This window comes from Phialemonium atrogriseum (genome assembly GCF_030411735.1).
Source record: "Phialemonium atrogriseum strain 8032-3 unplaced genomic scaffold QBC33scaffold_21, whole genome shotgun sequence".
Classification (NCBI taxonomy): Eukaryota; Fungi; Ascomycota; class Sordariomycetes; order Cephalothecales; family Cephalothecaceae; genus Phialemonium; species Phialemonium atrogriseum.
Window position 1 is genome coordinate 465,716 of NW_026848158.1, and position 27,632 is coordinate 493,347.

General features: G+C 57.8%; 8 protein-coding genes across 8 annotated transcripts in view; 4 read left to right on the plus strand and 4 right to left on the minus strand.

The window, feature by feature from the left end:
• Nucleotides 1–658: 658 nt before the first annotated feature.
• On the plus strand, nt 659–1,574 carry QBC33DRAFT_180896 (uncharacterized protein). The gene is made up of 3 exons (XM_060422444.1): nt 659–895; nt 959–1,014; nt 1,088–1,574. The coding sequence occupies exons 1-3, from the start codon at nt 824–826 to the stop codon at nt 1,377–1,379; spliced, it is 420 nt and encodes a 139-aa protein (XP_060281290.1). The 5' UTR covers nt 659–823; the 3' UTR covers nt 1,380–1,574.
• A 2,326-nt stretch (nt 1,575–3,900) lies between these two features.
• QBC33DRAFT_180913 (uncharacterized protein) lies at nt 3,901–5,556 on the minus strand. Its single transcript, XM_060422445.1, has one exon. The coding sequence runs from the start codon at nt 5,361–5,363 to the stop codon at nt 3,990–3,992; it is 1,374 nt and encodes a 457-aa protein (XP_060281291.1). The 5' UTR covers nt 5,364–5,556; the 3' UTR covers nt 3,901–3,989.
• A 3,759-nt stretch (nt 5,557–9,315) lies between these two features.
• QBC33DRAFT_517279 (uncharacterized protein) lies at nt 9,316–10,707 on the plus strand (the record flags this gene model as incomplete). The annotated part of the gene is made up of 4 exons (XM_060426181.1): nt 9,316–9,568; nt 9,638–9,697; nt 9,748–9,836; nt 9,961–10,707. 4 exons carry the CDS (start codon nt 9,316–9,318, stop codon nt 10,705–10,707), a joined length of 1,149 nt encoding a protein of 382 aa, XP_060281292.1.
• Nucleotides 10,708–13,132: 2,425 nt separating this feature from the next.
• QBC33DRAFT_561364 (uncharacterized protein) lies at nt 13,133–15,190 on the minus strand (the record flags this gene model as incomplete). Its single annotated transcript, XM_060430128.1, has 1 exon — nt 13,133–15,190. The coding sequence occupies one exon, from the start codon at nt 15,188–15,190 to the stop codon at nt 13,133–13,135; it is 2,058 nt and encodes a 685-aa protein (XP_060281293.1).
• A 787-nt stretch (nt 15,191–15,977) lies between these two features.
• On the plus strand, nt 15,978–18,852 carry QBC33DRAFT_561365 (methylglyoxal reductase (NADPH-dependent); the record flags this gene model as incomplete). Its single annotated transcript, XM_060430129.1, has 4 exons — nt 15,978–16,103; nt 16,198–16,900; nt 16,973–17,553; nt 17,617–18,852. 4 exons carry the CDS (start codon nt 15,978–15,980, stop codon nt 18,850–18,852), a joined length of 2,646 nt encoding a protein of 881 aa, XP_060281294.1.
• Nucleotides 18,853–18,933: 81 nt separating this feature from the next.
• Nucleotides 18,934–20,401, minus strand: QBC33DRAFT_181096 (uncharacterized protein). Its single transcript, XM_060422446.1, has 2 exons — nt 19,863–20,401; nt 18,934–19,780 (listed from the first exon to the last, which is right to left on the minus strand). The coding sequence occupies exons 1-2, from the start codon at nt 20,252–20,254 to the stop codon at nt 19,015–19,017; spliced, it is 1,158 nt and encodes a 385-aa protein (XP_060281295.1). The 5' UTR covers nt 20,255–20,401; the 3' UTR covers nt 18,934–19,014.
• Nucleotides 20,163–25,249, minus strand: QBC33DRAFT_594051 (P-loop containing nucleoside triphosphate hydrolase protein). Its single transcript, XM_060431770.1, has 7 exons — nt 24,760–25,249; nt 24,506–24,693; nt 24,381–24,435; nt 23,717–24,318; nt 23,074–23,656; nt 22,435–23,005; nt 20,163–22,352 (listed from the first exon to the last, which is right to left on the minus strand). The coding sequence occupies exons 1-7, from the start codon at nt 24,889–24,891 to the stop codon at nt 20,602–20,604; spliced, it is 3,882 nt and encodes a 1,293-aa protein (XP_060281296.1). The 5' UTR covers nt 24,892–25,249; the 3' UTR covers nt 20,163–20,601.
• Nucleotides 25,050–27,632, plus strand: part of QBC33DRAFT_496451 (uncharacterized protein) — a 3,543-nt gene continuing 960 nt past the window's right edge. The window contains exons 1-6 of the mRNA XM_060425574.1: nt 25,050–25,420; nt 25,489–25,512; nt 25,613–25,734; nt 25,795–26,285; nt 26,366–26,664; nt 26,770–27,494. Coding sequence (XP_060281297.1) covers nt 25,376–25,420; nt 25,489–25,512; nt 25,613–25,734; nt 25,795–26,285; nt 26,366–26,664; nt 26,770–27,494 — 1,706 coding nt within the window. The 5' untranslated portion in view covers nt 25,050–25,375. The remainder of the gene's footprint in view (nt 25,421–25,488; nt 25,513–25,612; nt 25,735–25,794; nt 26,286–26,365; nt 26,665–26,769; nt 27,495–27,632) is intronic.

Here is a 27,632-nt window from a genome sequence, read left to right on the forward strand (position 1 = left end):
TGAGTCGAGTTCGAGGGTAGTTAGTCACCTGCCTTGGCTGTAGCCACATAAGAGGGTCCCCAGAAGGTTTCCAGAGTGTCATCAGATCAGTCTGGAAGATTCTCAAATGGTTTTAGTTGGGCAAAAGACTATATCGAAGCTTATGCTCCCCAGCTGGTTCTGCCGATCAACTTGTTGGAAAGACTTCACAAGGTCCAACGCATCATACAACTGTTGCCATGCGCAGCTCTAGAGAACACATTCCCAGAGCAAAACCAAGACCGAAACAAAAGACCGGAACACAAAGTTATCGCTGTAGCTTCTTCATATATGCATGTGCTGTTTTCTACTATGCGTCACAGGTGGTACCGCGCCGGCTAACTCCTACCATGGAAGTGGTAAACAACTGATAACGATTGAGACGCCTATGACGACGGCGATTGCAATGGCAGCGTACTTCTGCAAGAGAATGGCAATAGTAAAGCAATATAGAGACAGTGATAGAGACAGCGACACCGGCAGTGAACAACAAGGGCGAAGGTGACGGCTTTTGGCAGCCCTGCCAAGATGTAACTTCACCTGGCAACACCCACTCGCCTGGTGCTGCCACTTGCGGCGCACAGATCCCTTGCACCTCTAGAAACCGGTGATCATCTGTGAAGCCCACTCCGCTTTTCCCCTTCCCGTCTTCATCACATGGAGCAGTATTGTGGAGAGACTCAACGAAGCAAGCGCGCCTACAGACACAGGACCACAAGTCGGAGCGACTCTGACGGGTCCGATACGGATACTGGTTCAAACGAAAACCCATCTCGTCCCGGGCGACGAATACGCAGAGAGAGTGATGCTCATGCGAAACATTATTTGCCAGCACACCTGGAACCGCGACTTCGATTTCAGCCAGGACCGCTGGAATGTGTGTGGCGACTGGTTTGCTTACGATAACCGTAGCTGCTACTTCCTCGTTGACCATGGTTAGTCGCCCCCCACCGACGATCCACCCTTTCTCTGGTATCGGTGGACGGGAAAGTCCCTGTGAGGGAACCTCCCCTTCCCACAACGCTCCCTTGACATCCGTCGTTCAAGACGACTGATAGCAGCCCCGCAGCGTTGCCATTCAACACGCCCTGCCTGCAGAGCTACAGGCTAGGCTCAGGGCTTTTCCATTCACAAGGCAGCCAACTCGACGACCGCCAGGAAGGGCGCCTGTGCAATTTGACCCTGTCCGCAGACGTGAGATTATCCGAACGAAACTACGATCCAACATGAGGATTATAAACGACGATCTCAAGTTCTTGAGGGAACATCCCGAGCATGCGAAATGCCTGAGAGACAGCATCGAGCCCAGGCTTTGGTCCAAGGTCGGATCCGTCTGCGATTCGCAGGATGGCGAGGAATAATCCGATGCTGCCACGAGAGACTGGATCTACAACCCCGGAGTGGGACATATACATTTGGCCTGGCGGTCAAGAAGAAGGAGGCTGCTTCCAGGGGCCGCATGAGCTTCGGAGGGGGGGTATGAGCCTACGGCCCTATCGACCACCACCTGGACAGGCCGAGGGACGTCTCGAATCATTTGGTCCCTAGCTCTTCACCCTCAAAATAGCCAGGGATCACGAGAGAGTATTCGTCTGTGCGAAGGCTTCGGTCTCATCACGATGGCGCAGCCGGCAGGAATCGAAGGTTGACAGTGTTGCCCGACGTCTTGTGGGTGTCTATTGTCGTTCCTCCCTTGTTCCGGTTTGGCCAAGGTCAATCTGCACATGCGGTGGATTTCGTTTCCCGTACTACTAGGAGCCAATGTGGCAGATCGGGGAGTCGAAAATTACCGTACTGCAGGCACAGTGAGCTGGATCTTGTGGACAAGCATTGGCAGAGTTATTTGCTGCCCGTGAAGGGCACGACCAATTCGGGAGTGGCAGGGTTGTATGGCGAAACTTTGACAACCCAATTGAGACTGGGCTGCTTGACGGCATCCCTTGAGGAAGCAATCAAAAGTCTGGATGACTGACGGCTACTCAGCGGATGTAGGGTGTCGGATTTAATACCCTTATGGTGCTGCAGGTCCAGGGCGAACTCCCTCTTGCTACCGACGACGTCATCCTGTACTGGAGACCTAGTGACCGCACTGTCCGGCAGTAGAAGCGGTCTTTAACTCCCCAGCCTAGAGTTTGCAGGTAAAACCTGCATCGGTGACGCAAACACGTTATTTTGATATAATTCAGTTCCTCTGGCCTCTTTTGCCTTTCCTTGAACAAGAAAATACGAGGATATGGTGGCCGAACCGTGATCCGAAAGTCAGAAGTACCACATGTACAGTAGGTACATTACCATACCAAGCATCCACCCCGCCAAATCCCACATCCCCCAGACTTTCCAATCTTCAAATCCATCCCCCAAACAGAGCCCCATTGATGATAACAATCAATTCCATCCATCTCCCTCCCTTCAAATATCTGCAATAACGTCCTTTCCCGCCTGACCCAAAAATCCCAAAGAAAACAAGGATTCCAAAACCCCCGATGATCTCAGATCTACCACTCCAGCCAAGCAAGCCACACAAAAACTCTAACCACCTTAAGCTTTTCCCAGTAGCGCACGTTAGCCTAGGCAGGCAGGTACCCAAAGTACAGTACCTACCAGCTTGACTCCCGCCCCCCTGCCTCCTGCCCTGTAACATCCCCCCTCCAAGGCTAAAAAGGGAAATTTGTGACTTGCGAAAAGGAAAAATAAAATAAAAAATGACATCACCCCGCTGGCGGGCCGTCCTGCGGGTCCCGCTCGCAGCGCTTGTCGATCGGCCGCGCGCTCGGGAATGCCAGGGGTGTGCGAAAAAATGACACCATGATCTGCCTCTCCTGCTTTGCTGGGCTGCAGCGTAGGGCTGAGGCAAATGGGTGATGCGCCCGTTTTAGCGCTGCTTGGGTTGGGCTGGGGATGGTTACCGCGGCTGGGTTCACTTGTGCAATGAGATACCAGTTTGTGTGTTTATAAAAGTGTGCATTGTCAATTCGCCTGTGACGGCGAAGCTGCCCTGCGTTGGGAGTGGTCCAGGACCAGACCCTCGCGCAAAGGGAAGACGAATCGAAACTATCTAGCCCATCAGAACCCCAAAGATACCGACTCATTCTAGCAGGCAGGACCGTATATCCATTGCTCGAAATACAACGCTTCGGGCCCTCATACTTGGCCGCCCACAAATGAAACGCAGCAGTCTGATATACTGCAATACCGAATGCCCTTAAAAACATGATAGTATTGGTGGGATACCAATCTCTCACTGCTCGTCATGCGAAGCAGGAGGGGGAACATCTCAACGCCGACCTTACATGCAGGGGTCCCAGTGACAGGATTAAGAGAAAAGATCCGGCCGGCCAACCCAAATAGCCAGCGCCCATGTGCCAAGAAGCCCAACAGGGCATTGAAGGGCGGAAAACCAGAAAACCAACCCATCGAGACCGACCATCAACCAATTAACAGGATAGAATGCGAGGGTGGAAATAGGACCGGGAAAAAAAAAAAAAACGCTGAGTGGAGTGACAAAAGTTCGCTGGGCAAGAGTATCCTCTCTTCCCACCTATCTAGACGGTGGGTGGGGATCGGTGATGTATTGCGCTGCGTTGCGTCACACCCCGGGTATCATTGATATTGGAATGAGAACCCCCCAAATGCTGGAGTTCGAGGAATGGGAAATGTGTCGTAATCCGTGATGTGATGCCAAGACGTGACCGGGGAAAAGGGAAAACCATCGACCAAATGACAAAGGGAAGGCAAAGTGGGGGGTGGGTATCATGGCCAATCTGATGGCGATGGTGACCGAAAACCGAATTCATCCGTGCCCAATTGATGCCGCCGAACCATGCAAAGGGGATAGAACAGGGAGTAGAGAGGAAAACGCCGAGTCATTGATCATCCATCCAATCTCATGTCCAGTTCCGTCAAGGTCGTGAGCAGAGAGGTGGCCGACCGTTGGTGAACGGTGGGAACTGGGTGCTTAGGGTGTGTGTGGGCTACATGGCCTTGAGGTGCCTGCCCATCCAGTGGAGGTCCAACCAGCCAACCTTCTCGAACGCGGTCCAGAGCTTCGATGCCTTGTTGACATCAATCTTGCACGCCTGTTGGGCATCAGTCTTCCGGAAATCTTTGGGCATTCTTGCGCACTCGAGGCGGCGGATGAAGATGCGCCGCTTGCTGGTCAGGTATGTAGCGCAATCCAACCGCAGGCTCGCAGCCAGGGCAATCTCATCGGCATGGAGACGCCAGGCGTTGGGGTCCTTGCTCAGGTCGAGCGGATTGCCCTTCCATTCAACCTTCAGGCTGTTCGCTTTGTTGGGGAGCGACGAGATGGGCGGGGAGTAGTCCGGCAACGAGTCGAAATCCTTATCCTCTCGATTGGGCGCCACAGTTCGAGCTCGCGGCTCATCAGGCGTGGTGCTCACACGGATGGTGGATCGAACCGCTCCTGGTGGCGTTGTCCGAGCCTGCCGCACGGTTTGCTTCGGCTGCTTCGGCTGCTTCGGTTGCTTGGGCCTCTCTGGCTTCTGAACCTTAGTGGCATGGTTCCGAATGGGTTGCGGCCTCGAGGCCAACGGCCTTGCTGCGAGGATTGGGGCGAGTCTGGAGGGGCCGCGGCCAGCCAGGGTCTTCCTGTCGGCAGCCAAGAGCTCGCGTTCCTTGCGCAGCCATCCCTGAGGGCTGGCCATGAACTTCTTCAGGACCTCCGACTGGAAGAACAGCGCTAGCTCGTATTCCTCCCTCTGGGGTGGCGTCGCTCCCCGATTGAAGAGTGCCGCGGGTCGTGCCGCGAGATGCTCGTCAACCAACCTCTGTGTGTCGCTGTGGAAGGAGGACTCGCTCGGACTGAAGAGAGGGTTGGGCGGGCTCGGTGCGACGTCTGAGGTTGGATAGAGAATTGGGTCCTTGACGGGCGCAGTCAATGTCGGCTCGGGGCTGATATTGTTGCTTGTCTTGGTGAAGGGCGAGATGGGTGGCGAGAGGGGAGGATTTGGCACTTGGCGCTTCTCTGTCGTCGGCCGCTGCATCGTGCCAGAGACTGATGAGGATGCTGGATTGAAATTCTCGTAGAGGACCGGCTCGGGTGGCGACATCAAGTTGCTGATGTCCAACGCCTTCTTCGACTCGGCGGCCATTGACGGGGCAGCGGGGGTTGATGGCATATCCTTGTGGTTGTTGTTGCTGTTGTCCTTTGTGGGAGTTTGAGGAAAGCGAGAAGAGGACGATGCGGAGGGTTGGAATTGAGTTGCCATTGCAAACGGAGTGTTGTGCTGGTACAGAGGCGTGGATGGGATTGGTTTGTCAGCCACAGGTGTTTGTGACTGACGTGTTTGCGGTTGCGCGGAGTGGCGAAGCGCAGGCAGCAGCATCAATTGAGGGCGACTGACGACGCAGTGGGCCAACGTTAAATGCGATTAAACCCCGTGCCTGCTGCTAACCAACGTTTTCGAAGGCTTGCAAAGTTGGGGGGCGATGGAGATAGGAAGATTGATGGAGGTCTCGGAGATAGAGGTGCTGGCGGAGTCCGAGTCGCAAAAGAGATGTGATCGGTTTGTTGTTGCGGGGGAGGAGGATTGGGTCGAATTGGAGATGGGGAATTGGTAGAAGTAGTCGGGCAGCTCCAAGGCAGGTTTCCTTTCTCCCTTTGTCGCCTAATTGTTTGGGGCGTTAATAGGTCTGCCTGATGAATGGCACCGAATGCGACAAGCCGACAATTGTTGGCCTTGATATTGATCCACCATTGATTTGGTGACTGATGTATTGTTTTAGCGCGGGGTGGGCCAACAATGGAGCAGGTGGGATGCTATTGTCAGCAAGTTTGGCGAGAGGGGTCGGACGTCGGAGGTCAGGCTCCCTCAATCGAAGGCGATCGAAGGTTAGATGTGGCGTAGCAACCCCTCCGGAAACAGGAGGTGACAGATGGGACAACAGAATTGACAATTGCCAGCACTGAATTGAGGGCCAGTCTCGAAATGAATGAGAGGAAGAGAAGAAAGGATAAGGAAGAGGGAAGAAAGGGATGGAGAGTTGGGCGATGGGCGAGATGGGAAAGGAAGTTCGGGGTGGTACTGAAAAGGGGACAGCAGGAGAGTCAATCAGCAGGCACGAGTGGCCAGGATTGATGGGTGGGCGAGAGGCGGATTAGGGATGACTTTGACTTTCGCGGCGGCCTGACTGGGAGAGTTGGAAGGCACACAACCTTACCTTAACACTCGCTGATGTAGGTACGTCCAGTGTACACAACCCACACCCATGCCCATATGCCCAGGAGGACTGACTGTCCCGGCGCAAAACCGCACGTCATTCGCCCCCAGGCCCCCAGGATATGGACGGTTGAAGGTCACACTGCCTGCATAACTGACGCGTCCTCCATCTCTCTTCTCCTCCTTCTGCGTCTTTCTTCTCTCCTCTGTGCTTTTCCATCTATAGGTACCTTTTCCTTATTGCCACTGGTACTGAGGTTATCTGGTAGGTTTGACACCTCAGATACCTGAAGGTAATGAGTGTGGAAGGTACGGATCCGTACTTGGCTGATGGCGAATGGCAACCCTGGTCGAAGCCAAAGCTACCCACACAATCGTCGCGTCCTGGCTCCTGGATGGGGAGGGGCAGGGGCGTGCAGAGTCTGGGGATGATTCCCCTGCACCCTCCCTGCAAATGGGAGGAGTCATCCAGCGATTTGAGTCACACCCCTCCAAGCCCATTGGAGGCTAGCCAGCCAATCAGAGGGCTTGCACCTGACCAACCCTTGTCGGTTAGGCGAAAACAAGACTGGGGGCCAGGCAATGGCGTGACATGTACTCATGCCCAACGCCAGGTACTTGTGGGTATTTTCTCAAACAACCCAACCCTGGAATGTGCTTCCACTGCCAACTGTCAAGTGGCCTCAAACAACCAAGCTTTCGGCAGTTGGTCTGTGCCCCTTCGCCGTCCAGGTTGTCACGCATCAGTCTTCTGTTATCGCAGTACCACATGTGTACCACGACGCAGAACAAAACCTGCATCTGTGGCATCTGTACGGAGCCTGGTGCCTGAGCTCGTACTGCGGTATAACCTTTTGCCTAGCACCCAACCTGGAGGTAATCATCGCTTGATGAGTACAGGGGGGAACCTCAAAGCCAAAAATGAGGCCTTGAGAGTCCGAATTGAGTACATTTGTGGCTGGCACTGGATTGCATCGGAATGAGCCGGTCGGCGTTAGGGGACAGAGGCTGAGGTGAGAAAGGTGAGGCATGGCAAGCGACCAATGGCTAGGACATGTAACCCTCCCTTTCGCCTGATGGCATGGCTACCTCTAGGCTGAAAGATGCGAGGCATCTTGTGTCGTGCGAGGCCAATTGAGCTGGGACAGGCAATACACAACTTGGGTAGGCAGCCAAGTAGGTAACTGGCAGGCTGAGGGAGAACAATGGCACATGAGATGATGAGTGGGGTGGTATTCGCTGGAAAATGGGCATGGCAGGCCGGCAATACTAGCGATCCATCTCGCTCATCTCAGTGATGGGAGTGTACGTTATCGACAGGGCAAATCTGTTACAGCGGGCATCCAAACTATTGAGCATCGAAGCTGAGTTTGTTGGGGCCGTAGCGTGTGCCACAGAGGATATCTAGGCGTTGGGAATCCTGAGCGATGATTTGTCCGGAACCTATTCCTCGTCTGCGCAAGAGAACGGGGCCCAGGCATCACCAATGCAGGGGGGATTGCGATTGACTTTCGGGGCTGACGCCTCTAGCATTCTCCTCACGCCAAAGCCTAAAAGGCCGACATGAAATGGGTTGGACGCCAGCTAGAGCACTACTCCATCTGCCTTGCGATACTTTGTGAGACTGTTGGCCGTTGGCCGTTGGCCGTTGGGGCTGGATAATCGTGGCGTCTCGAAGAGCCCTTGGCTAGGCCACAAAATTGTAGCCTCTTTGTCTGACAAAGGCGTATCGATTCGTGTAGAATGGGCAGCTACGGCTGAACGGGTCTGCATGCCAGCGTTATTCTTAGAGCGCCTACTTCTAACATTGTCCAGTCGTTAGTCCTGAGGAGAAGCTATGGCCAACAGGGGAGACCCCGGGCGCCGCAATGCTGGGAAGAACACACAGCAAAAGGAAGGAGGAAAATGTTTCGCACTGGTTAAATCTCTGCTGCGATCGGCTAGCTACCGCAGCAGTGTTGGCTCAATTGACCACAATTGAGCCTTCCCCGACGCACGAGGGCGGATTGACTCTGAATAACCCAAATGGGGGTGCTCTACGTGTCGAGACGGGAGAGCAGGCTCTGGGTTCGTGGAGGCTGACTTGTCCGGCGATGCTGCAATCCAGCAATGCCACCTGGAACCATGTGGATTAAAGAAAGTGTGGAACGTGAATTGGCCAATTGGAACAGAGCCTGGCCAGGCAGACAAAGGCAATCCTTGTGCACGCCGCAGACGTGGTTTGAGAAAATGGACTCTGTGGGAATCGTGAGCCCCGGAAAAAAAGGTGTGACTCATAACAACAAAGCCGCCAGAGGAAGGACGAAACTTTGCAAAGGGGAGAAAACGGTGATGGAATTGAACTTGGGTGTGGGCGAATAATTCCGGAATTGAAACACCATATCCATTTCAGGTTTAGCCTGGCCATTCTCCCTCTTCTACCAGTATCGATAAGAGACTAGAGGTACTTAGGTACCTAGGTAGCTCAAAGTCACAACTATGAGTGCTAACGATGCACTGTTGAAAGGGATTCTATTGGCTGTATCTGTACACTGACTTCAACTGCACTTCCATCCTCTCAGCCAACTTTCGTATCTGGCTTACCACGGATGCCGACATGTACTGTTATGCCAGGACGAACTCTTGGCTCCAAATGGACAACCCAAACATGGCAAACATATCGATGGTCCTGCGTTCGCACTGCTTTCGGACGCCCAGCACTGCCTCGGCAGCATTCGTCCCATGCAATGCCGCAAAATGGTGCCCTCTTCGAATATACCTCGGGGCGGTGGATGTAAGCTCCAGATCATTACGTGTATATAAATAACATTTTGCACGCGACATCTAATCAGCTCCTTTAGATATAACGATAGTCTCCGCCACGCAGAACGCAGAGGGGTCTTCAACATCGATGAGCTGAAACGACTTGCTGCGGCCGCTGTCAACCAGAAAGCGGCCTCTTTTCCAAGCAGCCGCTTTTCCAAGCAGCCGGTCGAGCGGCGCTGACAGAATGCTGGCCGAGGGAGGGTTTAATCGTACCTTTCTCATTACCATGCGCGATGGTTTTCAGTGTGTGGGGCGCATTCCATACGCCATTATCGTTCCCAAGTACTTTGCTGTGGCGAGTGAAGTGGCCACGATGGACTTCCTTCGTGCTCATGGCCTACCGATTCCTAAGATTCTTGGATATTCCGCTTCAGCTGACAACTCGGCAGGCACCGAGTACATTTTCCTGGAATTTATTCGGGGCATGAACCTAGGCGACGTCTGGTTTGACCTGTCAGAGGCCGATATGGCTGTCGTCGTTCGGCAGCTTGTCGAGCTCGAGTCAAAGCTTTTTTCTATCACCTTGCCTGCTGGTGGAAGCCTATATTATACGAGTGACCTTGATTGTATGGCCTTATGCACTCCTGTCACGGGCAATGCAGCAGTACCAGATGGACGCTTCTGCATTGGTCCAGATACAAACGTCCCCTTGTGGTATGGCAGGCGGTCCAAGTTGACTGTGGATCGAGGACCTTGTAAGTCAGCTCTCTAGTCACTGCAACTGCCTGTGACTAGCAAAGTGTAGACCTCACCCCTGAAATGGCGCTCGTTGTCGGTGCGAAGGAGATTGCCTTCCTACAGCAATTTGGACAGCCATTGCAGCCGTTTCAGCGGGTGCGGAGAGAAGCGTATGGATACCAGAAACAAATGCCGTCTGATCACAATCGAAAACATCCACCGTTATCTCGCCATTTCTCGCTTCCTCGTCCCAGAGGACCCAAATCTTCGGGTTTTCAAGACCCGCCACCCCGACTTACAGCCCAACAACATCATCATCTCCAAATCGCGCGAGATCAAGATATCCAGCATAATCGACTGGCAGCACACGTCGATCCTGCCCTTGTTCCTCCTCGTCGGCATCCCCCAGAAGCTGCAGAACTATGACGACCCGGTCTCGCGATCCATGGCGCCGCCCACACTGCCCAACGACTTCGCCGAGCTGGACGAAACGCAGCAGGCAAAGGAGATGGAGCTATTCCGTCGCCGACGACTCCACCACCACTACGTCTCGGAGACGGAGCGGCAGAACAAGCCGCACTACGCGGCGCTGACCGACCCCGTCGGCATGCTCCGCCGCCGCCTCTTCCGCCGCGCCGGCGATCCCTGGGAGGGCGAGACGTTGCCGCTCAAGGCCGACCTGATCCGGGCGGCGGGACACTGGGCCGCCGTCGCGGGCCACCGCCGTGGACCGGTTCCGGTTTCGCAGCCGCCTCCGTGTCCGATCGCCTTTGGGCCGGAGGACGTCTGCGTGACGATGCGGCTGCAGGAGGAGCAGGACGAGGCGGACGGGCAGATGGAGGTGTGTCGGGACCTCATTGGGTGTGGTCCCGAGGGCTGGGTACCAGTGGAGCAGTACGAGGAGGCGATGGCGAGGTGTCGGGCGTTGAAGGCGGACTCGTTGGTTAAAACGAGCTCCGAGGATGAGAGGGCTGAGGTGCTGGCACATTGGCCGTTTGACAATATGGATGAGCAGGATTATATGTAGGTGGTCTACTACCTACAGTGGCGTGTTTGTTATAGCTGGTTTAGTCAGGGACCCCTTTTCCAGGCCACCCTCCGCTCCACCTTCTAGGTAAGGTCCATCAATCCCAATCTGTGCCACGAATTGCGGCAGTGCTACAAAGGCATCACTGGGATTCGAAAGGGCAGATCTCTAGCATCCACTCTCTCGGTTTATAAAGTGCAAAGTGAGGCCAGAGATAACACTTGGAGTCGGCCATTTCAAGGGCGTGTGAAGATATCCAGACTCAAGAGCGACTAGTGCCGCATAGAGAAAAGCAGATTGCGTGTACACGAAGTACCTCCCTTGTAACTTTCCAAAGTTGCGCACCAAGGAAAGGAGGGTCGCCTTGCAGGTCAGGTGGGCGGGCCATAGTGCCCACCATAGTGGCCACCATGACACCCCCTTCTCCCCCAACCCAGGAGAACTCTTATCGTAGAGGATTTCCCCAAGCAAAGCTAGGTTGGTCACCGCTCCCTTTCTTGAAGGCAACCCTTAACCCCGTTAGCTCCAAGATGAATTGACGCCATTGCGACTCAATTGGAATCATGGTGCTGCCTAAGACTTTCGGCCCCAGGGATAACGCAGGATCAATTTTGATGCCGTGTAACTATGATGAAAGCAACATCTACCAACAGCACCCGACCGGTGCTGATTGATCATCCCTTGCAGCGACTGTGCCGGACGGACATCGGAGCCGTGTCTCTCGACGTCACGGGCCCGCCTCACCGCCATCTCTGCCGATTCACACGGCCCGGCGCGCCAGTTGCCAACGGCACCAAGCTAAGGGTCTGGCTCGACAACTAACGTTCTTGGTGGTCCCACGAAGGAATCAATATGGATCACCATTTGGGCCGACTCAATGCGAAGTTGGAGACTTGTCTATCTTCCTACGTAATGAAAACAACTGGAAAGTATCCATTCCGCAGTCAGTGGAGGCCAATATTGGCCGACAAAAGTCGCAACTTCACCACGTAAGTACCTTAGGTACCACCTGCTAGCGGACAATTATGACATGTGACACACATGCCGCGCCTGTTGGGGCAGACGGGGCTCTCTGTGCTGCTTTCTCTGTTGAGAAAGGATTTGTATCGGGGAAGTAGAAGGGGTATTCCCATCAATATTATACTGGAATTACAAGGCGCATTCCTGGATCTCTTGATTGCGCATATGTTGGTGTTACTCCAGTCCCAAGTTGGTCCAGGAGGAGCCATTGGCCATTCTCATCCAGCACGCCCTGCCATCCGTACTTGCAGATGGCGCCAACGCAGCAAGGCAGCATAACTGTTGGCTGTTGTGGCCCACTACTGCGGGGGAATTAACCAACCGACCTGCGCAGGGCGTGTCGCCGATGATCGGTGTTCACAAGGCGCCAAATCAGACAATCCGATATCCACGAGGTACAGTACATATCCGTAGATCTTCCTGAATTGAGGACGTCTTTGGGCGAGGCGCATTCCTTCCGGGATAAGAGGGGCCAAAAAGAAGAGTGGAAAGGGAGATCGCGACGCAAGCAAACAAATTCATCCCTCAATCACTTCCACACTTTGCGAACAGGCCGTCGCAAAATAGGCCGCTTCCCCGACGGCAGCTGCGAAGGATTGGGGCCCATAGGCATTCCTCCCGCATCGCCTCCCTGCCCGTTGGACGAAGATCGACGCAAGGCTCCAGTCGCTCCGCAGATCGGGCTGGCGGGTACCTGACAGCTGACAGTGCAGCGTTGCTGTTTTTCGACAGGAGTTACATCGAGATACAAACGGCAGTCGAGCTGCACATTTACGTCCCTATATCAAACGCCCGTATATCGACATGAGTTTCGCCCCCTCTCTCGCGCTCTCGAAAACGTGAAACATCCCCGCTATCCCCACCACCTCAATGGAACCTTCCAACAACTTTCTTCCGTGTCGGCGGTTAGTTTTACGGTCTGAGACCACCCACGCAGTCCTGCGACCTGTTTCTCCTTGAGGCCCCCCACCCAAATCCAAGACACAACCGCCTTCGCCCCCGTCACGCGATTTGCAACGACCGGCACGGGGACTAAGGTGTGCCCCCGTGCCCTTTCGTCGTCACCTAGTCGTGTGGGGACGGAATATCGGGGTCTCGGAGGAACTGATCGATTCTTCCCGTGGTCTTTCACTTTCTTTTCTCAATACCCTGCTTTGGGGCCTTGGCTTGTCGCCTCGCAGATTGAAACTCGCCTCCGCCGAGAGGAGTGGGGTGCCCTGCGAGCTGGGTGGCTCGTAGAGAGCCAGGACAAGCAGGTTTTCCCCAATGGCCCCTACCTTGCAGATGCGCACTTCATCCATAGCAACCCGTAGACTGATCGGTACTGTGAATATAGAGCCGCAAAACCTCCGTAGAGGCCAGGGCTCGTAAGATTTTAATAAGCTGGATGGATGCCTCTCCTGGCCTACGTAAAGTCGTAAACCATCAAACTCTCCCCCCCGCCCTTCCTCTCCTTCAGCACAATCACCATCTCGTCGTCAAACCCGACCCAGTTCCGCCTCTCATCCCAGCCATATCCATAGCCATAGCCATCCCCCGCCTCGCCCCCGCCATCGTCGGCGCGTGTCAGCGGCGAAGACGACTGGTAGCCACCACCACCGGGCCTGATCTCGACGCTCCGGCCCGCCCCAACACCACCATCGCCACCGCCGCCGCCTCCCGACCCAGCGGCACTTCGCCCGCCCTCGAGCTCCCAGACGCGCATCTCCTCGCCGCGCGAGCTGACGCTGACGGCCTTGCCGCGGGCCGTGATCTCGGCGTCGCTGATGCCCGAGGTGTGGCCCCACAGCCGGATCCCCGGCGAGACGTTGAGCGACGAGGCCGTCGAGGTGCAGAGGTGCAGGACGAGCGTGTTGTCCGGGAGGGTGGCCAGGAGGTACGGGTGCGTGTAGCAGAGGTTTGTGGGGCCGGGCTCGCTGCGGTTGGTTGGGGTGGGTGTGGGTGTGGGTGTGGGTAGTGGTTGTGGTGATGTAGAAGGTGATGATGATGGGGATGTTCGTGACGAGTCGGGGTTGACCGGTGTTTGGCCGTGTCGGCGGGGAGGCGTTGCTGGTGGTGATGGGTTCCTGTAGGATGGTGACAACCCGGAGTCAATCGGAGTCGTATATGCGAGTCGGGTGGTTGTGATATCGGGGGCTGCCTTGAGCTTTGTCGAGCGGTGCTTGATGTGTAGGTCTTGCAAGCCAATCGACCAGCCTTGGCGCGTTGAGAAGGTGTAGGCGATGGAGGCAATAGTTGTCGTAGTGCCGGTTTTCCGTATCGACAGGGCCAGAGGTGGTCGTGAGGTACGCGACTCGAGAGATGTTAATAGATATGGTGCGGGCAACACATCTTCCCCTGTCTGGGACGTGCTCTCCTTGTCAGTTTTGGGTCCCTCCACACCGCCGAGACTCTCTGGAAGCGCCTTTTCTGACCGCTGCCTGGGTCCGCGCTGGGTGCCCTCTCCCAAGTCCGGTCCGCCATCAAGCCCGTCGCCCGGTATTTCGAAGGTATATAGAGAGACGAGAACCGACTCAGTTGCCGTAAGTAGATAGGGGTACGAGAACGCCATCCCGATTATCTCGCCGTTCATGGATTTCCGGTGCCGATACTGCCGTTCAAGTTGGCCTCCCTTAATGTCTAGTCGCCAGACTCCAAAGCTGCCGTCCAGAAAGCCAACCGCAATGCTGATGGCCATATCGTCGAGTTCCCTGTCATCAATGGCCAGGCAGCTCGGCGCCGAATCCTCCCCGCCCCCGCTGTTACCGAGGCTGGCGTGCGCCAGGATCTCGCGCGTCTTCAAGTCCCAAGCGCGCAGCCCCGACGCCCTGTCGGCCGTGATGGCCACGCCCTCGACGACCTTGACGAGCATCTTGCGGCCCTCGTGCGCGTCGGCCGTTTCGCCGCCTATCCTGAGCTCTTCCACCGCGCATTTCCCCCTCGCCCAATTGTGCCGGAGCTTGTACTGCCGCTTCCAGTTGACCCTATCATGCTGCGCATCCCGACCCCAGAGGCCCTCTCCCCCCTGGCCGCCTGCAGACTCGCGCGCCACCAATCCTCCCCTGCGCCCGTCCGCCCACAGCGCCCGCCGGCCTGAGTAGTGCAGCTTATGGCCGCCACTCGCGCCGCCGCCCACGGCTCCTCCTCCCCCCCCGCTGCTGGCGTCGCGGGCGGCCCTAAACCCCGGTATCCTCATGGCGCGCGGCAGCACGAAGCGGGCGTAGTACAGGGCCTTCCACAGCTGCGAGTCGGCGGCGAGGGAGTGGAGGCGGCGCGAGACGGGCGCGACGGCCAGCAGGTGCGGCAGGGACAGGAGCGAGAGGATGCGCACCAGCAGCTCGTCGGATAGCGCGGAGAGGAGGTCCGGTCCCGCCCTCCGCCCGATCGGGGGCCGCGAGAGTCGGGGCCGCTTGGATGGGGTCGTCCCCCTCCCGTCGTCGCCTTCCGAGGCGGCGGGTGGCGGTCGCTGGCGCTTCAGCTGCATCGTGACGCGGGTGAGCGGATCGTGGACCCCACGTCGGGCTTGTTTGAATGAAGGTCAGCTTCTCCCGCTTTCGCTGCGTTGGATTTCCGAAAGGCGAAGATTTGTTGCAGTCTTCATTTCAACATTGGGAAATGGCGGCGTGTGGCGTGGCTAAGGTGGGGCCGGAGACGGGCGGGACGTTGGTTGACAGTACGAACCATTTCTGACACTGTCTGACCTTGAAGTTGCCCATCGACGGGGCACGAGGTTAGTCTTATTGTACCTCTATATCATATACAGCGCTTGCAGGAGAATGGCACTGTCGTGCAGATAAGATATGTTGCCACGAGAGAGGTTAGAGACGGGACTCTTGACGATCAGTAGCCACATGAAAGCATAGAAACATTCTCTCCTTTTACTCCCGAGTTTACCAAAGAGATACCGCGTCAAGAGTCGACGTCAAGAACCAAAACCTTCCCTTTCCGGCAATATCCAACGAGAGTGGCAGAAATAATTCTGGAGCTATGATGACAATGCCGTTGACGGTATATGAAGTCCGCATTTTCTCAACAAGCAGGTTTGACAGTCGATTCACCAGATATCTAAGCTTGCGATCCCAGCACCCTCAACCCCACCACAACGGCCCCAAACACCTACCCCTCCTCGTTGACAATAGGGACACCCGGCCGCCTCGAAGCTGCACGGCACTTACCTATTTATTTTGACCGACCCACTCACTTGATGTATTTGTGCATATCGTAGGCTGCTTCCCACCCTCTCTACTGCTTGACGGGTCTGCATTTCCACAATGCGCTTCTGGAACTGCGCCATTGCGGGATACCCAAAGGCTGCCGCCATAGATGTTGGTGGTTGCGAGGAGTGCAAGTCCATGTCCTGCGCAACACACATTGGGTCATCATTGCATATCTGCAAGGTAAGATACCCACGTCTGTGTATGGAGCCACTGATCTGAAATTAGGATATAAGAAAGGACCCCCCTCGATGACGATGCCTGGCTAGCAGCCTAGACAGAAGAGTTGGTCGCCCTCAGTAAGAAGACTAGCCACGCGGCCCTTCTACGGCACGCAAAGGAGCTTTCCGGCGGCCTGGACTGCCATCTAGATGACGAAGATACTCTGGGACGCCGTCAAATGGGCGGCATGCATATCCATCTCCAGCTAATGTTTGAGGATGGGACTGTCTGGCTGGTTCGAATCCTCCGAGAGAGGCACACGTCTTTCGACGATGAACTCAGCAATCAGATCATCGTCAGTGAGTGTGCGACTCTCCGATGGTTGGAGTCTCTTGACGTACCCACGCCGCGACTCCACGAGTACGGGCTGCGTGGCGATCCGCGGAGTGAGGTAGGTGTCGCGTACATGATTATTGACAAACTACCTGGCCAGCCTTTCGACCCGTGGGCAGCCTCGGAGAGGCAAAAGTCAAAGGTGCTGGGCCAATGGGCTGATGTGCTCTGCACCTTGGGCAAACATCCTCTCGACAAGATTGGATCGTTCAAGTTTGAGGCAGATGGGGCAATCGAAGTCGGCCCCATTGCGAGCGATAGGATTGGGACGCTGCTTTGCATAGGTCCCTTTGAAGATGCGAGAGGCTTCTACAGCTCCTGGGCCAACACATATCTCGACCTCATCACCGATGGCCAACTCTTCTCCCTTTATCCCATCGACGCGTACCTGATTTTCAATTTCCTGGCAGAGCAGGCCACGGCCGGTCCTTGGTTCGAATAATGGCAGGACCTCAACTCGGGGCCCCTTTTCCTGAAACATGCTGATGACAAGGGAGACCATATTCTTGTCGACGATGACTTTCGAATCACCGGCATCATTGACTGGAGTTCCGCGAGGGCGGTCCCGGCATATGAGGCTTTTGGCCCTTCGCTTGTGTCTGCAAACACCACCGATCTCTTCGGCGGCAACACAGGGCTGAGTGAAGAGGATAGAGCCCTGGGCCGAAAGTTGCAGAGTCGTGGAGCGTCGCACTGCTACTTCGAATCGGATGAGATGCGACGACTCGTCTTCGGCCCAGGGACGGGATTGGGGCTGACAGAAGACGAGGCTATCGACGTCTTCCGAGGTCTTGTGGCCACCTTTGAAGGCACTATGCCCGACTGGCAAGAATGGCGGCGAGCCAGTCTAATCAGGTGGGCAAACGATGCTCGACTAGCCGACCTTTGCCAAGCGTCGCTGGGGGAGACGCCACTCAGTCGTTCGGTGCCTGCACCGAAAGTTCCTCGTTTCGCCACTTGCTCCCACTCGAACTGCGATCGGTCAAGCGTCCGCGGCCGGAGCTGCCCAACCTGTCTAAGCCATCTATGTGCTGTCCATATACTCTCTCGGCACCACAAATGCCCATCCACTTCCCTGGTAAGTAACCGGAATTCCTGCTCCGTATGACCCAGGTTACCACATCCATTAACGAGAACCAAGCTTGACGATGCCGCCTGGGAGAAGAGTATCAATGATGAGGTCGATGCCCTTCTTGCCCGGGTCGATGCCCCCGAGCTAGTCCGCGTAGCTAGCTCTCTCCGCAACGGAACGGCCGGCAAGTTAATTCCCGGGAAGCACCTCGGAAGCGGCGCCATCATGGGCTGCGCAAATCATCACTCCTGGATTGTCTTCGACGATGGAGTCAAGTGGCTTGCTCGAATTCCTCGGACCACGGCTTTTAGCGACATTCCTCAAGACCTCATTGACTACCTAGTCGAGAGCGAGTACGCAACTCTCAAGTTGTTGGAGGATCTCGGCGTGCCTGCTCCCAGAGGTCACGGATTCGGGCTTTCCTCTGACCCTGAAAACTTGGTCGGGGTAAGCTATATAGTTGAGGATGCCATGCCGGGCCAGCCCTTTGACGTTTATCAAGCAACGGCTGAGCAAAAGTCGCATGTTTACGACCAACTCGCCAACATTCTCATCGCAATCAGCCACCTCCCCGGCAAGCAAGCCTCCTCCCTTCTTCCACATGGCGAGAAAACCAAAGAGGCCGCCATCGCGAGCGACCGGTTCCTGTCACTCGGAAAACACGGGCCGTTCGCCGATCCGCTCGAATACTTCACCTCCATCGCAGACCTCCACCTTGACCTAATCGCCGACGGCCAGCTCCACCCGGAATACCCCAGGGAGGCATTCCTCTTCTACAGACTGCTCAAGAACCGGGCCGCCTCCGCCCTGGCCTCGGCCGCCGCGTCCACCGGCGGGTTCTTCCTCAAGCACGTCGACGACAAGGGAGACCACCTGCTCGTCGACGAGAACCACGACATCACCGCCGTCATCGACTGGCAGTTTGCACGCCTCTTCCCGGCGTGCGAGGCCTTCGGGCCTTCTCTGGTCACCGCCGACATGGGCAGCCTGTATGGTGGGTCTGCAGGGATCAGTACGGACGACAGGTTTTTAGCGGAGAGTCTGAGGCTGAAGGGGAGGGAGGACCTCGCGGAGTTCGTGGGTGGAAGCGAACTCGCTAGGCGGTTTCACTTTGGCCTTGCTTCGGGACTCTCGAGGAGTGAGGCTCTGGGAATGATTCAGGCTGTGCTGTCTTTGCTTGACGGTGAGACATCTGAGAAGGGACTGGGGGATTGGATGGAGAGGGAGTGGGATCAAGCGGCCGATGACCCACGGCGTGGAAAGATTGAGAACTTGGTGGCAGAACTCGAAAGACAAAAAAGTTAAAAGATACAGGATAGATTGACCAGATCTACCCAAACACATCAGCCATTAGGCGTCATGTCAACATGGAAATAAGTGTACACATGTTCCAATCTCTATATACACGGCATGTGTACCATCAGCAGATCATCATCAATGAGCCGTCACAGGAGCATAACCTGCAGCTCATCCAGTCTTCGGCTTCCCTCGAAACCGTTGCTCAATAAGCACCATCTTCTTCTCTCTCCAGTGCCAAACAGCAGCCATCGCGGCACCGGGACCGACCACAACCGCCCCGAGCCCAATGACCACCAACGCCGTCACCGGCCCCGCGAGCCCCGAACCCCCCAGGCCCCGCTGCACATCCCACACAGCGACCCAACAGCTGGCAAGCGACGAGGCAAAGATGAACCAGGCGTCCCACTGGAAGATCCAGTGCAGGCCGGACGTGGTGCTGGCCATCCACCTGTCGCGGCTGGGCAGGAAGACGTAGCCCAGCGACAGGCGCGGGTCCGCCGAGGCGAGGCAGACGTACGCTGTGCCAACGTGCGCGGCCGCCGAGATGGCGAACGCGGCGAGGTAGATGCGGTTGAGGTGCTTGAGATCCGCACCAGTCGAGGGGGTGGGCCGCCGCCCCGACGACGACGACGACGGCCCGAGCACGAGCGAGAGGATCCACATGGAGACGTTGACCAGCGGGGGCGCGGCTTGCCAGAAGGCGATCAGGTTCTGCGTCAGGTCGGCGTTGGCCCAGGGAAGGTACATGGCGATGGTGGGGACGCAGTACACGAGCACCACCGAGGGCAGGATCGCCTTTGCGAAACAGGGGTGGACCTCCCTGCCTGAGGCGAGGTAGTCCCCCTTGCCCGAGCTCCGGACGAACACGAAGTAGTAGAGCGCCACGATCGGGGCGCCGCCTAGAATCTGGTAGGCGAGGGCCCACAGCATCGTGCTAGTTGTCGAATCCTCGTCTATCAGCCTTCTTCTCTCTAGAACCAGGGGGGCGGGCGGGCGCCAATAGCCATAAAACTCACAACCTGATCACCCTGCGAGCATTTCGCTTCCGACAAGCCTCCACATTCCAGATGAACACCACGCTGGAGAAGTTCACGAGGAAGTGGATCTGCAGGAGCTTGAACCCGTCGTCCAGGCGCAGGGGTCCGGACGCGAACGCGACGACCAGGAAGGACAGCACGTAGTCGAGCCCGGGCACGCCCGTGTACGCCGTCTTCAGCGGGGTGCCGTCCTCCAGGCGCGCCGCGTCGACGCGCTGCTGGAAGTCGACAGGGACGTCGTTGAGAGCCGGCTCGATGCGCACCAGCCAGGCCGACGCCGCGGTCAGGACGATGAAGATGGCGCCCACCAGGAAGTTGAGGGGCCGCGTGGATGGCGGCATGACTGCCGCTGCTGCTGTTGATTTGGCCATGGCGTGGCGTTGGCGGTTGGTTGTTGGGAGGGAATGTCTCTCTTAACTTGGCAGGTTGCCTGTGAGGTCTTTCTCGTAAGATTCTCGGGAGGATTCAGGGGTGCTTTGCTAGCGCCCATTGGCGCATCATGTCTGTGGAGATACCTAATTTGAGCTCTCCGGGTTTCCCGAGCATGAAGCCCTCCATAATTGTTTTGATATCTGCTTTTTTTGGCGGTCGCCCATCATCTCTTTCTATGTCTATCTAGTTATACGATGAGGGGAAAGGTAGTAGATATATGTGTAGTATACAAGTTTATACACTTCCTCGCTCTCCCCAGCCCAACACGCCGTGATTTGTAGCAATCCTACGCCGCCCTATCCAGCGACTGCCCCAGACACATCTCGTAGTACATCCCCCTCTCCTCCAGCAGCTCCTCGTGGGTGCCCGCCTCCACGATCCGGCCCCGCGAGAACACAAAGATGGCATCCGCGTTCCTGACCGTCGAAAGCCGATGCGCCACCGCGACGGTGGTTCGCGCCCTCCCCCCCGGGCCCCCCTCCGCCCTGGCCGCCGCGTCCAGCGCCGCCTGCACGGCCCTCTCGGATTCGGTGTCGAGGCTCGACGTCGCCTCGTCCAGCAGCAGCAGGCGCGGCCGCCGCGCCAGCGCCCGCGCGATCGCGATCCGCTGCCTCTGCCCGCCCGACAGCTGCACGCCCGCCGGCCCGCACGGCGTCGACAGGCCCTCGGGCAGCGACAGCACGAAGTCGGCGATGTTGGCCTGCCGGCACGCCTCCATGATCTCGTCGTCGTCGTCGTCGTCGTCGTCGGCGGCGGCGGCGCCCTCGTCGACGCCAAGAGCGATGTTCTCCCGGATGGAGCCCTGGTACAGCACGGGCTCCTGCTGCACGAGCGCGACGCCGCGCCTGTGCAGGCCGAGGTGCACCGACGCGGCGTCGGCACCGTCCACGGCGACGACGCCGCACGTCGGCTCGTAGAAACGCTCCAGCAGGCTGACCGCGGTGGTCTTGCCGCAGCCCGAGGCCCCGACGAGCGCGACGAACTGGCCCGGCCGGATCCGCGTGCTCACCCCCCTCAGGACCGGCACCCCGGGCCGCTGCGGGTAGTGGAACTCGACGTCCCGGAACTCCACCTCGGGCGCCGGCCGCCGCCGCCGGCTGCCGCCCTCGCCGTCCTCCCCGGCGGCGGTGGGAGGTACGTCGTCCCTCATCTCTCGGGGCACCGCGGCGCGCAGCCGGAAGATGTGGTTGGCCGCGCCGCGGGCCTTGGTGATGCTGGTCGAGTATTGGAACAGGATGGCGGCGGCCTCGCCCGAGAAGACGACGGCGATGAAGACGGTGTAGAACTGCGCGGCCGTGTACTCGCCGAACGAGATGAGGCGCCCGCCGTACCAGAACCCGAGGCCCATGCACAGGAACGATACGGACTGGCTCAGCGAGTACCAGAGCATGGTCCAGCCGAGCGCGGCGGCCGACGTCCCCGCGATGCGCCGCAGGCTCTCCTCGAACCGCCCGATGATGTCCCGCTCCAGCGCGAGCGACGACACCGTCCGCACGGCTGTGACCGCCTCGGACGCGATGCCCGCGCTGTCGGCGAAGCGTGAGGCCGTGTCGTCGTCGAGCTTGAACTCGAGCCGGATCCGCAGGTAGCCGGAGAACATGAGCAGGGGCAGCGCGCCGAAGACGAGGACTAGCCCCAGCTTCCAGCCGGTGACGATGGCCAGGATGCAGCTGGACATGACGTTGACGACGATGATGAGGATCAGGCCTACGTTCATGGACAGAAGCTCCTGCAGGTGGGTCGGCTCCGTGGACAGCCGGGATACCAACGCCCCCGTGGTGTTGCCGGGCCGGTCGAAGAACGACATGTCCTGGCGCATGATGCTGTTGAAGAGCTCGTGGCGGTACGACTGCATGATCTCCTGGGCAATCACGTTGCACACCCAGCCCAGCGCCGCGTATGCCACGAGGTTTGCAAGGGCGAGAACGAATAACATCAGGGAATAGAAGTCTCCTTGCTTGATCATCTCGGTCCCCGAGAGAGAGAAGGCGTCCATGACCCTGGAGAAGAGGATAGCCAAAACCGGATACGTAGCTCCTGGAGGTTTCGAAGTCAGTAAGTAGTTAACTGGTTGCATGTATGGGGGTCCGGCTATGCCAACCATCCGGAGTTGACTTACCGCCAACGATGCAACCGACGGCGAGAAGACCTGAGACACCCCAGAGACTCCTCTGCTCGCCTATTATAATCGCCAGACATTTCAGCAAGCTGTAGCTTATGGCGTTCTCGGGCGCTTCGGGGGCAGCGCCGGCTTCCCCCAGAGTTTCACGGACAGACAAGGTCTTGGACAGCGCAAGCTTCTCCTTCTCCTCCGCCTGGTCCAGGGCCGCCGACATGTCGTTCTCCTGCCCGAGGTCCTGCGCGCGCACGAGGCGGGAGTAGACGCCGCCTTGGGCGATGAGGTCGTCGTGGGCGCCCTGCTCGACCACGTCGCCGCGCGAGAGGACGACGATGTTGTCGGCGTCCCGGATCGTCGACAGGCGGTGCGCTATCACCACCATGGTCCGGCCGACGGCGACGTTGTTGAGCGCCCTCTGCACGACGCGCTCGGCGTTGGGGTCCAGCGCGCTGGTCGCCTCGTCCAGCAGGAGGACCCGCGGGTTGGATATGACGCTCCGCGCGATCGCGAGGCGCTGCTTCTGCCCGCCCGAGAGCGTTGCTCCCCGCTGTCCGACCTCGGTGTCGTAGCGCTAGTACGAATGAGCGTCGTTAGGGGAAGAGGGGCCAAGCATTTGACGGGGGTTGTTGCCATCCATACCTTTGGGAGTTTCTCAACAAATTCCTGGGCATAAGCTGCTCTGCAGGCCTCCTCTACAAGCTTCCGCTTCTCCTCGTCGGGAAGTTTTGCCATGGGAGTTCCCGCCAGGCCGTGTGCTACGTTCTGGAAGACAGTGCCGTTGAAGAGGACGGGTTCCTGCTGCACGAGGCGGATCCTGGTACGTAGCCACTGGATGTTATACTCGTCGACCTTCTTGCCATCGAGCGTGACACTGCCCTGCAGCGGCGAGAACCATCGCTCAAGCAGCCCCACGATGGTGCTTTTACCGGATCCGCTGGCGCCCACTATGGCAGTCGTCTTGTCAGCCGGCACCCGGAGACTGAGCCCCTTCAGCACCGGCACGTCGGGACGCGAAGGGTACGCAAAGGAGACGTCACGGAATTCGATGTCTCCACGACACTCGTTGGGTCGAAGCCCGTCGGTGGACAGGGAGTCGATGTTGGACCTGCGATCGATCATTCTGAATAGTTCATGTGCGGCGGCGGCGGCTTTGGAGATGGTCACGGTGTGAGGGGCCACCTGACTCAGGGCCTGGGCTGCAACAATAACCGCGAAGATGACACTATGGTCCAATCTCAGCGCATTGACATCCGACGACGGGGTTTGGGAATCCAACACTTACGTGACTACCTTCCCCGGTTCCGATATCTCTCCACTGTTGTACATCCTGAGGCCTTGCCAAAAGGCTAATCCGTAGCCGCTGTAGACGCAGAAGAACTCGACGGAGAACAAGACGGCGTAGTTGGGGGATTTCTTGTTGCCAATAACCCGCGCCTCGGCTAGGATCGCCCCGTACTTGCTCGAGAGCTTCGGGTACGCCCAGAAAGCATGGACTGTCCGGATGCTCGAGAACACCTCCTCGGCCAACTGTCCAGCCCTGGAGTAAATGGCCAGCATGCTGGTCTCCTGGATCGTGTCGATCGTCGAACAGACCACCGTAACGACCAGGATTGCAGGAACGATACAGATGGTTATGAGGGTCAATTTCCACTGCACTGCAAAGGCCACGGCGAAGGCGGCGAAGAAGGTCGAGATTGCTTGGATCGTCAGGCCAAGCTTCTCGGATATGCCCTGGTTGACGAGATTGCCGTTTGTTGTCACGGAACTGGAGACCGACCCAGCTTCAGAGGATTCGAAAAAGGCAACTTCCTGGCGCAGGGCTTGCCGAAGAAAGGCGACCCTCAGGTTTTTGGTCGTCCGGATGGCATTGGTCGAAATCAAAAGCTGGGGAGGGAGTTGATGTGAGCTGAAGCAGCCAGATGTTGTTCAACCGGTTTTCGACTTACAGTCCAAGCATATGTGAGGGCAAACTTGGCCAGGAACAGATACACAAACCATAGACTTCATTTGGATACACACGGTTAGAGATAGAACCTCGACTCAGATATCGTGCCGGCCGGTGAAGACTTACGTATACTTGTTGACGTCGGAGCGATAGTCCTCCGGGCTGCTGGCTCCGATCGTGAAGTTGTTAAACACTGTGACAAAGTTTCCAAATATGAGGTCCATAAGAGGCAGTAGAGCCCCGGCAGCAATCATGCAAATGAAGGCAGCCGAGTTCAGGAGCCAGCCGATTCGGTCGCTGTATGTGAAGACCCGCTATCATCGTGGTTAGCCGTCCTGTTGGTGAGGGCAAAGCCAGCCAGACGGGCGGAATTAACTAACCAAATAGCTCCTGAAAGCAGAACTGTTCTGCTTTCCCGCATCTTTTCCATCATGGGCCGGCAGCGTACAAGAGTCTTTCTCTGCATCAGAGCCATCGGTGAGCTGGTTTGAGTGGTTCGTTCCCTGCAACATTATGCGGGGCACGGTCACACGAAAGAGTAGGCGAGGAATAGCCAACTGTACTGTTTCGGGCTAAGGACATTATGCAGGATTGGCTACTCCTTGATTTTATATCTATATGGCCCAGCACATCAAGAGCGCAAGAGAGGCTCTCTCCAGCAACTTTCACACGGCCCGTGCGTTGGCCGAGGAGTCTTGGCGCGGCGTCCGCGGGCGCCGAGTGCGAATGACTCCGCCGCTGACGCGTGCCATGTCTCCACTCCGGCAGGATTCGTGACCCTTGTGTTTTGGGTTCCGGGAGCCCCGTCTGGCCCCACAGCTGACGTACTCCGGGGGTTCAAGGCTTCCAGCCCTCTGTCTGGGATTGGCATCTGCACTCCTTCTTCCTCCTGTCACTCAAATAAATCTGCATGTAACTGCCACAGGAACAGACTCAAAAAGCACAGGGAGGGCCGGCAGAGGGATAAATAGGATTGAACGGGGCAGACTCGATCCCATGGATGAGCCCAGTGAAGTCGGAGATAGTGGAGCCCGGCGAGCTGTAAGTCCACTGTCTTGGCCTCAAGTATGAACTGTGAAGTATGAACTGAATATCGACCCCTTTTTTAGTGTGACCAGTGCCGCATAAGGAAGGCAAGCAAGATCATCTAGCGTAGTGCAGCCAACGCAATATAGCGTAGGGCTCCTCCTTCGCATTGGCTGGATCTGCTAATGCGAGAGTGCGCTTCCTCAGATCCGATGCGATAAAGAGTTTCCCTGCTCAAACTGCCGGACGGCCCATCGCTCATGCAGCTCCGCGGGCGCCGGCCACAAAACCCGAGAGGCCCGGCAGAGGGTCCTAATCTCCGCCCAATAGTGAGGCTTTCCATGACCCGAGCTGACTATGTGACCCGAGCTCACAAGTTGCCCGCCCAGCGAGAGGAAGATTGACCACTTCGAGGAGCGACTGAGGGGCATAGAGGACCTCCTCAGAAAGCTCTCTGCCTCCCTTGACAACCGGCCGTCCGAGCTCCCGCGCCACACGCACCACACGCACCGCATTTTCGAGCCCAGCGATGCCACGGCCATCACCCCCTCGGCCATCGGCGACGGTTCGAGCACCGCCTACGATGAGGACCGCGACGAGCTCGACTCGACCTTCGAGGGGACCTCGTCGCTCACGGTCCAAACCGCGCTAGCGAGCGAGTTCCTCGAGGACGCAGTTGGGAGGACGTCGCTGAGGGAGCTGAGTCCCGAGATGAAGTCTGCCCTCTCGTCGCTGCAGCAAATTGTAGGGATGCAGCAACAGAAGCCCTCGGCCGAGTGGGCGAGGTTTCCAAATCAAAAATCCATGCCCAGGGGCGGCATCAAAGAACTCCCCATGCCTCCCCTGCAGGTGGTGCTTTCGATTCTACGGGAGATGAAAGGTATAATACCGACCCGCCTGTCCCTCCGTTTCTGGCCCGAGATTGAACACAACCCGACGCTGGCTACTGACCATTCGCAGAGGAGCCGCCCTTGACCTACTGCATGGTCAGCGCCTTCATCACGACCGAAGACTTTACAAAATACTGCCGACAGGTCTACTTCGCCACGGAGGACTTCAGCCTCGTCACCTTTATCATCGTCAATGGCGGGCTGTACTATCTCCTCCTGGAGAAGCATATCCTGGAGGAGGACGAGACCGCCGCCGCCGAGTTTCTCAGCTACCAGCACCTCTGCCAAGACAACTTGAAGACGGCCCTGGCAAACCTCCCCCTATTCCTGCCAGCGAGGATTGATAGCATCCAAGCTCTCCTCCTCGGGGTGCGTGCTTCCTCCCCCTCCCCCAAACCCCTACTCATTCGCTTGACACACAAGCCAACCCCGCTCGAGCTTAACAAACTAACCCTACTTTCCCCATCAACGCAGGCAAGCTACGCCATCGAGGTATCCAAGCCCTCCCTAGCCTGGCGGCTCAACTCGACAGCCGCCCAGCTCTGCATGACGCTAGGCTACCACCGACAGCCGCCCAGCGGCGCGACAGCCGACGAAGACGCCGCCGCCAACAAGCCGGCCCTGTTCTGGTTCGCCTACATGCTCGACCGCGGCCTCGCGCTGCGCCTCGGCCGCGCCTCGGCCATCCAGGACTACGACATCACCCGCCCGCGCACCATGGGCCACCGCACCGGCATGCCCGACCAGTGGCGCGAGGCCATGGACCTGTGGATCGCCCACGCAGAGGTCCAGGGCCTCGCCTACGAGCAGCTCTACAGCCCCGCCGCCCTGGCCGGCCCGCCCGCCCGCCGCGCCGAGTGCGCCCGCCTGCTGGCCCGGCGCCTGGAGGACATCGCCGACCGCGGGGCGGCCCTGCGCGGGGGCGTCGCGGGCACCTCGGGCTCCGGTTCCGGCAGGGGGGGCCCCGAGCAGCTCGGCGTCATCGGCGCCATGACCATCGCCGTGCTGCTCAAGTCGGACGAGGTGCTGGTGCGGTCGTCCCTGGCGCTGGTGTACCGCGCCGTGCCCGCGCCGCCGGGCCTACCGAGCAGCCTCAGCGCTGAGTGCGTCGAGGAGGCGAGGGAGGCGTTCCGGTCACATCAGGAGGTCATGGAGTTGACGGCTTCGAGCACGGTCATGAAGAATACGTATCTGCATTGGTAAGGAGAGGCTTCCTTCTTGCTAGCTAACTTTGCACTCCCTTCCCGTGGGGGGGGGGGGGGGGGGGGGGGGGGGCGGGGGGGGGGGGGGGGGGGGGGGGGGGGGGCGGGCGCGGGGGGGGGCGGGGGGGGGGGCGC

Bases quoted from the DNA above. Each gene is read 5' to 3' on its own strand.
- QBC33DRAFT_180896 (XM_060422444.1), top strand. From the start codon at position 824: ATGCTCATGCGAAACATTATTTGCCAGCACACCTGGAACCGCGACTTC. The intron at 896-958 runs GTGTGTGGCGAC...GACCATGGTTAG, and splicing joins TCAGCCAGGACCGCTGGAAT to TCGCCCCCCACCGACGATCC. The intron at 1,015-1,087 runs GTGAGGGAACCT...GCAGCCCCGCAG, and splicing joins CGGTGGACGGGAAAGTCCCT to CGTTGCCATTCAACACGCCC.
- QBC33DRAFT_180913 (XM_060422445.1), bottom strand. From the start codon at position 5,363: ATGCTGCTGCCTGCGCTTCGCCACTCCGCGCAACCGCAAACACGTCAG.
- QBC33DRAFT_181096 (XM_060422446.1), bottom strand. From the start codon at position 20,254: ATGGCCAAATCAACAGCAGCAGCGGCAGTCATGCCGCCATCCACGCGG. The intron at 19,781-19,862 runs GTGAGTTTTATG...TTCGACAACTAG, and splicing joins GCTCGCAGGGTGATCAGGTT to CACGATGCTGTGGGCCCTCG.
- QBC33DRAFT_594051 (XM_060431770.1), bottom strand. From the start codon at position 24,891: ATGTTGCAGGGAACGAACCACTCAAACCAGCTCACCGATGGCTCTGAT. The intron at 24,694-24,759 runs GTTAGTTAATTC...CCACGATGATAG, and splicing joins CTGCTTTCAGGAGCTATTTG to CGGGTCTTCACATACAGCGA. The intron at 24,436-24,505 runs GTAAGTCTTCAC...ATCCAAATGAAG, and splicing joins TCCGACGTCAACAAGTATAC to TCTATGGTTTGTGTATCTGT.